The 13651-nt window shown below is 33.6% G+C and overlaps 1 protein-coding gene across 1 annotated transcript; it reads left to right on the top strand.

Annotated features, from left to right (window-relative positions):
* The first annotated feature begins 2915 nt into the window (after positions 1-2915).
* LOC147392604 (uncharacterized) lies at positions 2916-4421 on the top strand. The gene is made up of 2 exons (XM_086456701.1): positions 2916-3882; positions 4193-4421. The coding sequence occupies exon 1, from the start codon at positions 3028-3030 to the stop codon at positions 3874-3876; it is 849 nt and encodes a 282-aa protein (XP_086312827.1). The 5' UTR covers positions 2916-3027; the 3' UTR covers positions 3877-3882; positions 4193-4421.
* Positions 4422-13651: the final 9230 nt, after the last annotated feature.

Below are 13651 nucleotides of genomic sequence, written 5' to 3'. Positions count from 1 at the left end.
AAATATAGGAGGTTTCTCAAATGTTCATCACAACGATTTCGAACAATCTCTCCTCCCAATGCAACCACAACTTGATTCCCTTCTCGCAACTTGTTACCACCCCAATTATGTCGATGTAAAACTTATATTTTTGTGAAAGAATATGGCTTTCGATTCCTTAATTAATGCATGATCCCTAGATCTAGCAATGTATATAGTGAAAACTACACTAGAACAATCAAGAAATACAATATTTACGTGATTATGGCCTAGCTACCAAGCCCGACCCACCCGAGATCTAAACGAGCCAAATAACACCATGCAAACCTGGACCACACCACGTCAAGCCAAAAGCCAGCCCATTGACAGCCCCTCAACATCTCCTAAGAGTTCTTTGGAGAAGCTGGTCCCTAGTAAACATGTAGTGATCTCTTGCAACCAAGTTCGAGTAGATAGGCAAAGAGGACGATCCCAAAAAGCAAAATCACATCAAAGTGAGCAATTGAGAACCACTGAATCCACAAAATTCCAAGCTATCCAACCCATTCACAATAGTTACCAATCATATGGAACAGCGTGACACATACACACAAACACAGTGTCTGGCCCTCATCTCACATGCTGGCCTAGCTGTAATCTTCCCCTAGACACAACCCTCCCTCACATTCTACACTCCCAATCATTCCTCCTTTATAATTCTATTACCCATACAACAATAACTATGATATAATAGTATTTCTTTTTAAAAATATAAAATTAAAGATTGGGAATAATTCATGAATATTTACAAGGGTTTTTGAGTATTTTGCCAAAATTATTGGTCTACATACATTTTTTTACAGTATTTATCAAAAATGGAAAATATCCATTTTAGTATTTATTTTTTTTACCAAAAAGGATACCTATTGTATGATTATTTTCATGTTATTATTTGTGCACTTAATTTCTTCCTTTTTTTTAATTTATCTGTAACAAGTTATACACTAATCATTCATATTAATAAATTGCATCCTTTTTAGGGTGAGGAGGTAAAAAAGAAAATATAATAAAGTTTGAGGAGTATTATTGGAAAAGGGAAGAACATATATGATTTTTAGAATGAAACATTATTTTAGAAATTTCTCAAAATGTCTCAAAATATTTCAAATGTTTCAGAATATTTTGATCGATAGCATTTTGAGATTTTAAACCTTATGGATGTGCATAACAATTCTTAGCTTAGCTAAAAGTGCCAATCAGAGTTGACCTTTTGATCAGTAATCTAAATGAAACGTCACCTTGGGATGGATCATCGTAATCTGAAATCATGCAAACGTGGAATCAAGATGGTCCATAAGCTTTTTGATTTCATCATGAGAAGAAGAATAGCATCCAACGGTTGGGGTCAATTTTAGGGTACGGCACATCCAAGAGATTCAACAACATGAACTGGTGGGCCAACTACACTTATTAACTCAGGATGCATTTTAAGAACAATGGAATCATAGGAATGAGTCTCACACAAAGTACATGAAACAGAAGGGACATGTGGGCACTCCAATATATTAATGGAGAGACCCACAGTGAAATTAAATGGGTGCACAGCCTTTTATTTTTATTTTTACTAATGATATTTAAAAAATTATTATATACTTTACAAACTTCAGTTTCTATATTATGGAATAATGAATAATATATACAAAATAATATAATTAAACCAACAACATCGGATGCAATGGCCAAGGCATCCCTCCAAAAAAGGAGAGGTTTTGAGTTCAAGCCCCCTCATTGGCCACCCACAAGGATTTATCTCTATTGACCTGGTATATATGGTTTGTAGGGTATTGCATGTGCCCGGGGGATTTAGGCGATATATGGTGCTCTAAGAGGTTAGTTATCTCATCCCTGCTAATTGGGCCTAAGGATCTGGAATCCTGTCATAAAAAAAGAAGTAATATAATTATATTTTAATAAAATTTTCCATTACCTCTGTCTAAAGACATTGGCTCGAAAACTCTAGTTATTTTAAAATAATAAAAAAAAAACAAAAAAACAAAAAAACAAAAACTATACAATATTATTACCACATAGAATTTATTAAGAGTCGTGCTGGGGTGACACAGGATTTACTGTGATTCTCACAATTCTGACGTGGAGATGCATACATAACCGTAGATGATTTTTACTCGTATCACAAGGAAACACATCTATGATTATGTGCACATCCCACGTCAAAATTGTGAGACTTGCAGTAAAAACCCTGTGTCACCTCAGCATTAGTGAATTAATAAAGCACTCCTAAATTATTATTTTTAGTAGTAAGAATAAAATTAAACAATGCCATTACTTATGGAACATGTGCACCCTACTTGACAGACGATCAAGTTTGATGCAAGCGACTCACATAAAATACATGTCCCTACGTAATGAATTAATTTGCATCCCATTAACACAAAAATCTTCAAATTGTCCCCTTGAAAATGCCTTCGCGATACTCTTATTTGTGTTTTCAATCACTTGAATATCTCAACTATTTCTTGGTCGTGAATGCATAATGAAAAAATAATTTAGATTACTTTGTGATATATAGACATTGGATCCAATTATTTAAAATTAAAAAAAAAAGGGATTAAACCAATGACTAAAAATCACCCATGAAAAATATTCACAAATCAAGTGCAGCTTGTTTGTGTAGAAAGAGGGACATCAAGCTTTTTGTGTTTAATTAACGGACGAGTGAAGTTGCACTTACCGCAATGCGCGTGTTGGTTTCCACACTTCACATGGTTACAAATCGCCCGTATCAAGACCTTCCCCCCTCACTCTCTCTCACACACACACCGAAAAGAATAAAAGGGTAATGGAAGTAATATTGGGTTGATGTATTAGTAACAATTTGCCAACTAGCAAGATTTGGCAGCTGCCTTCTAAGCCTTACCATGTTCACGTGACATGTTTCCTCACTCTTTCTATAAATGTGTACTCTCATCAACTCCTCTTCCCTCACAAATCACATTCTCCATTCATTCACCAAAGCAATTATACAAAGATAAGCCTCACTCAACACCTATGGACTCCTCCAAGCTCTCAGCTCTACTTCTCATTTCCATACTCTTCATCTCCTCAGCCACTCCCATCCTTTCATGTAACTACTGTCCCAAGCCCCATCCCAAGCCCAAGACTCCCATCACTCCCCCACCCGTCATCAAGCCACCCGTCGTTAAGCCACCCATAACACTCCCTCCTGTCGTTAAGCCACCCGTGACACTACCTCCCATTGTCAAACCACCCGTAACACTACCTCCGGTGACACTCCCTCCTGTCGTAAAACCACCCGTAACACTCCCTCCTGTCGTAAAACCACCCGTCACACTCCCTCCGGTAACACTCCCTCCTGTCATAAAACCACCCGTGACACTCCCTCCGGTAACACTCCCTCCTGTCGTAAAACCACCCGTGACACTCCCTCCGGTAACACTCCCTCCGGTCGTAAAACCACCCGTGACACTCCCTCCAGTGACACTCCCTCCGGTAACCCTCCCTCCTGTTGTAAAACCACCTGTAACACTACCTCCGGTGACACTCCCTCCAGTGACACTACCTCCAGCGATCGTAAAACCACCTAAAGCAAAACCTTGTCCATCTCCTCCGGCAAAGGAGACATGCCCAATTGACACTCTTAAGCTTGGAGCTTGTGTTGATCTTCTAGGTGGGCTGGTGCATATTGGTGTTGGAGACCCAGTTGTGAATGAGTGTTGTCCAGTTCTTCAAGGTCTTGTTGAGACTGAAGCTGCAGTTTGTTTGTGCACCACTCTTAAGCTCAAATTTCTCAATCTTAAAGTTTATGTTCCACTTGCTCTTCAACTTCTTCTCACTTGTGGGAAGACACCTCCTCCTGGCTATACCTGCAGTCTTTAGATCTTAGTTAAGTGTACAGTTTCTCAAACCCTAATACTTAAACTTTGGGTTCCAATCTTGGTTTGATTATTTTCATATATATGGTTGAATTAAGATACACCGTCTCTCTCTCTCTCTCTCTCTCGCACACACACACACACATACATTAATTCAATTTGGAACTTTTATCAAATTTTTCTACAAAGTTACATATATTTGCCCACAGTTGGAGGTTAAGTTAGAAACTTTTGTCACCTCTTCTAACAACATAAATATTTGTTTTTTTTTTGGGTTAGATGTTTGCTTATTAGATGTTATATGGTGTTTGTGATTACAGGTCTTTAGATTGATGATATGGGAGGATGGATGAGTTCGGCATAAAAGGATTGATGTCAACGCAATTGATGTTTTTCTTTTCTCTCCTTGTTTGATGTATGTGTGGCTTAATCGTACGCATTTGTTGCAATGCAATTGTTTGTCTTAGGAAAGCAAGGATGCTTTCTTCTTCCTGTACTTTTATTTTCAACTTTTATTCTTCAAGATTTAAGTGTTGGTTGGTTCTTTTATGTTTCATAATTCAATGACTTTTAACTAAGGAAATAAATTTTTGTCCAAGGGGAATGTGTCTTAGTCTTTATGTAGTCTAAAAATATGATAATAATTGAGTTAGAAGTTTTATATAGCTCTTAGAAAATCGCCTGGCTGAGATTGGAACGGAAATATTAATACTGAGATATTGATTGTTTCGATCGGATTGTCTCATTTTAGATAGTCTTGATTTTTCACTCTAGTCGGATACAATGCATGGAGACGAGATTTTAAACCTTGGTTTTATTAATCATAGCAAGCAAGTTCGGATTTGGTATTTTTTTTTTTGGGGATGCTTTTGATTGATTCAGATAAATCTAGAAACAACTGATATTTTTGGGTTTCTTCCCAAATACCCTCATCTTCAACCTCCATAGAAACCTTATCTTGTTCTTGGGATTTGAAGATTGAAGAAAATAAAATGTTGAGGTTGAAGGATAAAAAATTTATTGTAAATAAACAGATCCACTGATTTATCGGTTGGTCCCCTATTCAGTGAATTTTTCCAAAATTTTGAAGACAAAGATAGAAGAATTTTGTGATAGTGGTTGTAATTACTAACCTTTAGGGAGGGTGTGACATGTTCCATTAGATTTTTATGTGGTAGAAAGATAGAAAGACCCACACTTTTCTTGGGTGTAATTATAGGCATTTATACCTTTATCTTATGTCCAACATATATTGCCAAAATAGAAGAAAAAAAAAAGGAATAAGACATGAGGTAGGGACCTTTCAAGTTTTTGCACATGAACTTGGCTTGTCTTCTTTTTCCAACCCATGTGGTGTCTATGATGGGGTGATTTTGTATGGAGTCTATGGTTTCATAGATATTGTATTCTTTGATGAGAACATGAGAAGGAAAAGCGAGAAACATTGTCTCAAAATTATCCATTCCGACACTTCAACAATTGAACTATTACAAGATTTCTTATTTAATAAGATGTATTACATATTAATAATGGGAGCGGTCCAGCAGTCCTAAAGTTAGCCAAACATGGATTAGAAGTTTTGGAATGAGCTGATTTTTTGTGAGGATGATCTCTTGTTAAAATAAATGTTAATAAATGATGATTAATATTTATTTAAAATTGATTCAAATAAAATTAATTTGGTTCATTTTAAAAATGATATTTTGAAAGTTACTTTATGGTTGGTTTACTTTTTGTTAAAAGAAAAGTAAGTAATTTTTAAAAAGAGCATTTCTATTGGTTGATAACTTTTCACATGGATTGGAATTTGTAAAAGTTCTTTTGGCTCCTTTTTTCAAATTTTTATAAATCCCACATTGCTTTTTAAAATGTTTTGGAGGGATTTTTAAACCTATATATAAGAACCTATTCTCAACTCTTTCTTCATTCCAAAGACTCTCTCCTTGAGAGCTCCTAATGGCTTCAAGCTATATGAAAATTTAATAATTCTTTTTTATTTTATTTTATATATATATATATATATATATATATATATATATATATATATAGATATAAAATAAGAAAGAAAGAAAGAGAGAGAGAGAGAAAAATTAAATATTTAATAGGGCCGTCCAATTTTGGATAGGCACCAAGGCCGAACCGAAAGGTGTCGAAGGGGCTTAAGGGTGCTTAACGGATTCCTTGATCCGAATAGGTGCCTAGTGGTTCCAATGGGTTTCATACCTATTGAGATTCAAAAATCATTTACGAATGGGTGTGATTTTTAAATTGATATATATTTATGGAGATTAATTCTGTTAAACAATAACTAATTTAAAAAAAATAATAAAATTTCTACAAAAAGAGGCATTCGTGTATCCGAGATTCTGAGTGACAGATTTTCTCAAAATAGTGCAAATTTTGAGGAAATATACAGTTGTTTAAACTGGGCTCTGTTGTATCCTGAAGACAAGTTCGCCAGCAACCCATCTGCATCTTCGTGTTTAATCGGAGTGGGGGCGTCTGTTGTCTATAAGACAACGTAGATTACTACGTGCCTCAGAGCAATACAATTTAAGTTCAAGTTCTATTTTTCTAACAATTTATAGACAACAGAAGATTGCTCTAATGGCACAAAGCATCAAGTTTATGAATCAAGACCTTGTAAAACTTGATCGTTTTGATGGGTCAAATTTCAAACGATGGCAACAGAAGGTGTTCTTTATGCTCCGTCAATTTAAGGTCGCTTATGTGCTTACAACAGCATGTCCAACTATTTCAACGGATGCAACTTCTGAACAAATCGACGCTCAACGAAAATGGCAAGATGATGATCTGGATTGTCGAGATCATGTACTCAATGCAATGACTGACAGATTGTTCAACTCGTTTTGCAAGTACACAACTGCTAAAGAATTATGGGATTCACTAGAGAAGAAGTATTTAACCGAAGATGCGGGTACAAAAACTTTTTTAGTTTCTAAATACTTCGATTTTAAAATAGCAGAAAATAAACCTATTCTTGAACAAGTTCAAGAGTTGCAATTTATTGTTACTGAGATGGAGGAAGAAAATATTAAACTTCCCGAAAGTTTCCAAGTGGGTGCAATAATCTCTAAATTACCACCCAGTTGGAAAGACTATAGAAAAACCCTGTCTCATAATAAAAATTTGCAAACTCTAGATGAGATTTTCAAAGGTTTAAAAATAGAAGAAGAAAATAAGATCAGAGATAAAAAGGATGATCGCTCTGAATCAATTAAGGCTCATATAGTTGAGTCTGTAATTCAAGAAAAGAAAAAATACAACAAGCCTTTTACCAATAGAAAACCATTCAAGAAATTTATCAGGAAAAATGGTCATGGTCAGTTTAAAAAGAATGAAGGTGACTGCTATGTGTGTGGGAAAAAGGGACATTTTGCAAGAGATTGTAGAAAACGTCAAGGTAAAAAATCGAAGACCGAATCTAACATGGTAGGAGATGTAGTGGTTGCCGTTGTGTCCGAAGTAAACATGATTGAAACAAAAGGACATTGGTGGATCGACTCAGGTGCAACACGGCATGTGTCATTTGATAGATCTGCTTTCAAATCATACAAAGTTCAAGATGAAGGACAACTTTACATGGGAAATTCTTCTACCATCAAGATTGCGGGATCCGGTACTGTGGAACTCAAACTCACTTCTGGAAAGACTCTCTTGTTGAAGGATGTTCTACATGCTCCAGAAATTAGGAAGAATTTAATTTCTGCTTGTATGTTAGACAAAAATGGGTTTAAGTTAGTCCTTCATTCTGGAAAACTGATCTTGACCAAAGATGATATTTTTATTGGTAAAGGGTATGTTGTAAACAATATGATTAAGTTGAATGTAATAAATGAAAGTTCTTTTGCTTATATTGTTGAATCTTTTGATTTGTGGCATGCTAGATTAGGACATTTAAATTCTCAAGCTATAAAAAATATGATGAATTTAAATTTAGTACCTAAGTTTAATAAAGAAAATAATGATAAATGCCATATATGTATACAGTCTAAAATAGTAAAGAAATCACATCGTAGTGTAGAGAGAACTTCTACTATCTTAGAATTAATCCATTCAGATTTATGTGAATTAAATGGGATACTAACTAGAGGTGGTAAAAGATATTTTATCACTTTTATTGATGATTTTAGTAGATACTGTTATATATATTTGTTAAGAAATAAAAATGATGCTTTTGAAGCTTTTAAATTATATAAAGCAGAAGTAGAAAATCAAGTAGAAAAGAAAATAAAAATTTTAAGAAGTGATAGAGGAGGGAATATTTTGATAACGATTTTACTGTTTATTGTGAAAATTTTGGAATTATACATGAAACTTCTGCCCCTAGAACACCTCAACAAAACGGTGTAGCGGAACGTAAAAATAGGACATTAATAGAAATGATAAATTCTATGCTAATAAATTCTGATTTGCCTATGAATTTATGGGGTGAAGCTTTGTATTCTGCATGTCATATTTTAAATAGAGTACCGTATTATAAAGTAAACAAAACACCATATGAACTTTGGAAAAATAGAAAACCGAATTTAAAATATTTGAGAGTATGGGGTTGTTTAGCCTATGTTAGAAAACCAGATGATAAGATTAAAAAATTAGGTTTTAGAACATATAAGTGTGCTTTCATAGGATATGCTCAAAATAGTAAAGCTTATCGATTTTTAAACTTAGATGATAATGTTATTATCGAATCTGTAGAAGCACAATTTTTTGAAAATCTTCAACATAAAGATAATGTTTCTGATTTAAAAAATGAAACTCATTCTGAACAAGTGTTAGGAAAAAGACAAGAAAATGGAGAACTAGAACTTAGGAAAAGTAAGAGACCAAGAAAGGATCCACATTATAATTTTGGTCCAGATTTTTATACCTATGTTTTAGAATCAGATCCTAAGACTTATAAAGAAGCTGTAACATCTTTAGATAGTGTGTTTTGGAAAGAAGCTATGGATGATGAAATAGAATCTATTAAATCTAATAGAACTTGGGATTTAGTATCTTTACCTCCAGGTTGTAAAGCTATAGGACATAAGTGGGTTTTTAAAAAGAAACTAAAACCAGATGGTAGTATAGAAAAATTTAAAGCAAGATTAGTAGCCAAAGGTTTTAGGCAAAAAGAAGGAATAGACTATTTTGATACATTTTCTCCTGTTGCTCGATTAACCTCTATCAGAGTTCTTTTAGCATTAGCATCTATTCATAACTTACATATACATCAAATGGATGTAAAAACTGCATTTTTAAATGGTGATTTAGATGAAGAAATTTACCTAGAACAACCAGAAGGTTATGTAGAATCAAATAAAAGTAATTTGGTTTGTAAATTGAATAAATCTTTATATGGTCTTAAACAATCACCAAAACAGTGGCATGATAAATTTGATAAGAAAATAAAAGAATTTGATTTTAAATCAAATGAATGTGATAGATGTATTTATAGTAAGGTTATAAATCAAAGTTATGTGATTGTGTCATTGTATGTAGATGATATGTTAATTTTTGGTACAGATATTAATATAATTGTAGAAACTAAAAATTATCTTAAATCATCTTTTGATATGAAAGACATTGGAGAGGTAGACTTTATTCTTGGAATAAAAATAATAAAAGAAGATAAAACCATTAGTTTATCTCAAGCACATTATGTTGAAAAAATATTGAAAACATATAATATGTTTGACTGTTCACCTTCTCCTACTCCTTGTGATCCAAGTAAGAAATTATTTAAGAATATGGGTAGAGCAGAATCTCAATTAGAATATTCAAAAATAGTTGGTAGCCTTATGTATTTAATGCAATGTACAAGACCTGATATAGCTTTTATAGTGGGGGTATTGAGTAGATTTACAAGTAACCCAGGACCTAAACATTGGGAAGCAATTAGAAGGGTTCTGAAATATTTAAAAGGTACTCAAAATTATTGTTTACAATATAATAGTAAACCTGAACTAGTAGAAGGGTTCTCAGATGCTACATGGAACTCTGATTCTCATGATTCAAAATCTACAAGTGGTTGGATTTATACTTTAGCAGGAGGAGCGATATCGTGGGGGTCAAAGAAACAAACTTGTATTTCTGCTTCAAGTATGGAATCAGAATACATAGCATTATCGGCTGCGGTAAAAGAAGCAGAATGGCTTCGAAGTTTTATTAAATTTATTCCATTAACTCCTATTTTAGATTATGCAATTACTATTTATTGTGATAATAAAGCTGTGTTAGCCATTTCAGGAAACAGAAAATATAAGGGTAAATCAAGGCATATAGGCCTTAGATATAACATTGTTCGACAGATGTTGACAGATGGGGTGATCGTGCTCGAGTACGTACCAACTTCAGAAATGCTAGCGGATCCGTTAACAAAAGCACTACCTAGAGAGGTAGTTTTGAGAACATCGAGGGGGATGGGTCTAAGACCAATATCCATAAAGACAGAGTAGTGAACCTCAACTTAGTAGATTTGGAGATCCCATTTTCTAAGTTCAAAGAGATAAGAAGCTATTTACTGTCTTTGTAAGTGCACATAATATTTATATTGGCTATCCCTATGATGTTACTTAGTGCACATATCTTGTAATGTGAAAAGGATGAGTTAAACTCTTAATGAATTTGTAGGCTATTTTAAGCTTGGGTGTCAAAGAAGTTACAAGAGCACTCATGACAAATTCACCTATATGAGTATAAAGGTTTAACTACTTTAAACAGAGAATTGGTCATCTCTCTGAAATACTCATGAAAATCAGGATTTAAGCGCTTGACTGCAAAGCGCTATTCTTTGTCACTAATGAGTTAGATTATAATAAGTGTATATATAATTCCGGTTTATTTCATAGAATTTAAGTTCAAAGCTATAAGCTACTTAAATATCTTATAAACTTTGAATTATATATATAAGCCAAAGGTTCAAACCGTTAGGTACCTATGGTTATACTTATTATGATCATTCTGATACACATTCAGTTTGCCTCTATTAATTAATTATTTTTTGAATCAAGTGGGGGATTGTTAAAATAAATGTTAATAAATGATGATTAATATTTATTTAAAATTGATTCAAATAAAATTAATTTGGTTTATTTTAAAAATGATATTTTGAAAGTTACTTTATGGTTGGTTTACTTTTTGTTAAAAGAAAAGTAAGTAATTTTTAAAAAGAGCATTTCTATTGGTTGATAACTTTTCACATGGATTGGAATTTGTAAAAGTTCTTTTGGCTCCTTTTTTCAAATTTTTATAAATCCCACATTGCTTTTTAAAATGTTTTGGAGGATTTTTAAACCTATATATAAGAACCTATTCTCAACTCTTTCTTCATTCCAAAGACTCTCTCCTTGAGAGCTCCTAATGGCTTCAAGCTATATGGAAATTTAATAATTCTTTTTTATTTTATTTTATATATATATATATATATAAAATAAGAAAGAAAGAAAGAGAGAGAGAGAGAAAAATTAAATATTTAATAGGGCCGTCCAATTTTGGATAGGCACCAAGGCCGAACCGAAAGGTGTCGAAGGGGCTTAAGGGTGCTTAACGGATTCCTTGATCCGAATAGGTGCCTAGTGGTTCCAATGGGTTTCATACCTATTGAGATTCAAAAATCATTTACGAATGGGTGTGATTTTTAAATTGATATATATTTATGGAGATTAATTCTGTTAAACAATAACTAATTTAAAAAAAAATAATAATAATTTCTACAAAAAGAGGCATTCGTGTATCCGAGATTCTTAGTGACAGATTTTCTCAAAATAGTGCAAATTTTGAGGAAATATACAGTTATTTTAAAACTGGGCTCTGTTGTATCCTGAAGACAAGTTCGCCAGCAACCCATCTGCATCTTCGTGTTTAATCGGAGTGGGGGCGTCTGTTGTCTATAAGACAACGTAGATTACTACGTGCCTCAGAGCAATACAATTTAAGTTCAAGTTCTATTTTTCTAACACTAACCCCATCAAAAGTGATTTACAAAACTTGGACGGTCCACGATTCTTCAATTTGTAAACTAGGGTTAGAAATTTTAAAATGAGCTGATTTTTGGAGAGGATGATCTCTTCACCGTAGAGATCATCCTCACAAAAAATCAGTTCATTCCAAAGCTTCTAACCCATGTTTTGAAAAATGTTTGGCACAATGTTAGGCAAACTTTAGGGCTGCTAAACCACTCTCATTAATAATAGGGAAGTGTTTAAAGACCCTAAAGAGAGCCAAACATTTTTCAATATATGGGTTAGAAGTTTTGGAATGAGCTGATTTTTTGTGAGGAGATTGTGTCATAAAAAAAACAGCCCATGTTGAAACTTATAACTCTATCAAAAGTGTTTTACAAATAATTAAAGGTCAATGATTCTTCAACTTGTAAACTAGGGTTCGAAGTTTTAGAATTGGCTGATATTTTTGTAAGGATAATCTCCTCACCATAGAAATCATTCTCACAAAATATCAGCCTATTTCAAAATTTATAACCCATATATTGAAAAATGTTTCGCTCTCTTTAGGGCCTCTGAACGATCCCCTAAATACTAAGGTGAAAGCAATGGTTAATTTGATCGTCACAAAATAAATACTACTAATTCTCCCTTTACATACCTTAAACTTAAATATCTCAACTAAGAAAAACCTCCATTTAAGTACTTAACATAAAAAATAAAATAAAAAATAGAAGACCCAACAAAAACTACACTTAGCTTTTGAATTGATTGCTCGTTTTGTTCAAAACCTGGTTGTTTCTCTCATTCAACAAAAAATAGAAGGATATCGAAAAATTGACATTAAGTGAGATCACACAATCCATGCATCATTGCAATGGATTAGAACATGATTAATTGATTGATTCATCTGAAAATTTACACATATATGGAATAAAAATTAACCAAGCCATAATGTTAATTGAAGCTATAATTTTATTCTAGATAGCGGCCCATGCGAATAGGGATACTTTGACCAATACTTCTCCCTAGTATATTATCTGAGATTTTGTTATCCTCCTCCCTTATGCTGTGTTTGGATTGAGATAAATGGAGAGAAGAGAAGAGAAAATAAATGAGTTTCTCTCCATTTCTCTTATTTGGATTGTTAAGTGGGGAGAGAAGAGAAAAGAATTGGAGAGAAAAAGAAGTGAGTTTTCCTCCTCTCCAAAAGTGGAGAGAAGATGAGAGAATTTAAAATATTTTATAATTCCAACTCTGCCCCTAGATCTTTTTTTAAAGATATTTTATAATTTCAAAATTATCCCAAATTCTCTCATGTCCATCCAAACATGGTGGAGAGAGAAATTAAATTTCTCTCATCTTCCCTTCTCTTCTCTCAATGAGTATCTCTTATCTCCAATTCTCTCAATCCAAACATGGCCTTAAGGAGATGGCTATGTTGGGCATTTGATCGATGAGACCAGCTACTGTTGATTTCAAGGATAGAGATAATAAGATGATACTGTTAAAGAGAAATGGGCTGGGAAGGTATCGAGAGAACAGATCTCATGGAATCGAGCCTATGTGGTACAATGATAGCGAAGAGAGTCAAGGTGTCGTGCAACCACGCAAAGTATAAGAGCGGAGTCACGGGACCACCTGCATGAGCAGTCTATGCTAAGATCCAGAAACCAAACCACTGGATCCATATGCTCCTCTCTTTGTGATCTTTAATTTAAATTGGGTTGTATAAGTTTTTTTTTTTTATTTTTTATAATTAAACTAAAAGGTGGCATATCACATAGTGACAAAATTCTCCGATTATTTTATTTGTTTTGCACTCAAAACACC

This window comes from Akebia trifoliata, chromosome 10 (genome assembly GCF_017979445.1).
Source record: "Akebia trifoliata isolate Shusen 1 chromosome 10, ASM1797944v1, whole genome shotgun sequence".
NCBI classification, from domain to species: Eukaryota; Viridiplantae; Streptophyta; class Magnoliopsida; order Ranunculales; family Lardizabalaceae; genus Akebia; species Akebia trifoliata.
The sequence above is the reverse complement of the archived record's forward strand: the minus strand, read 5'-3'. Positions and strand labels throughout refer to the sequence as shown.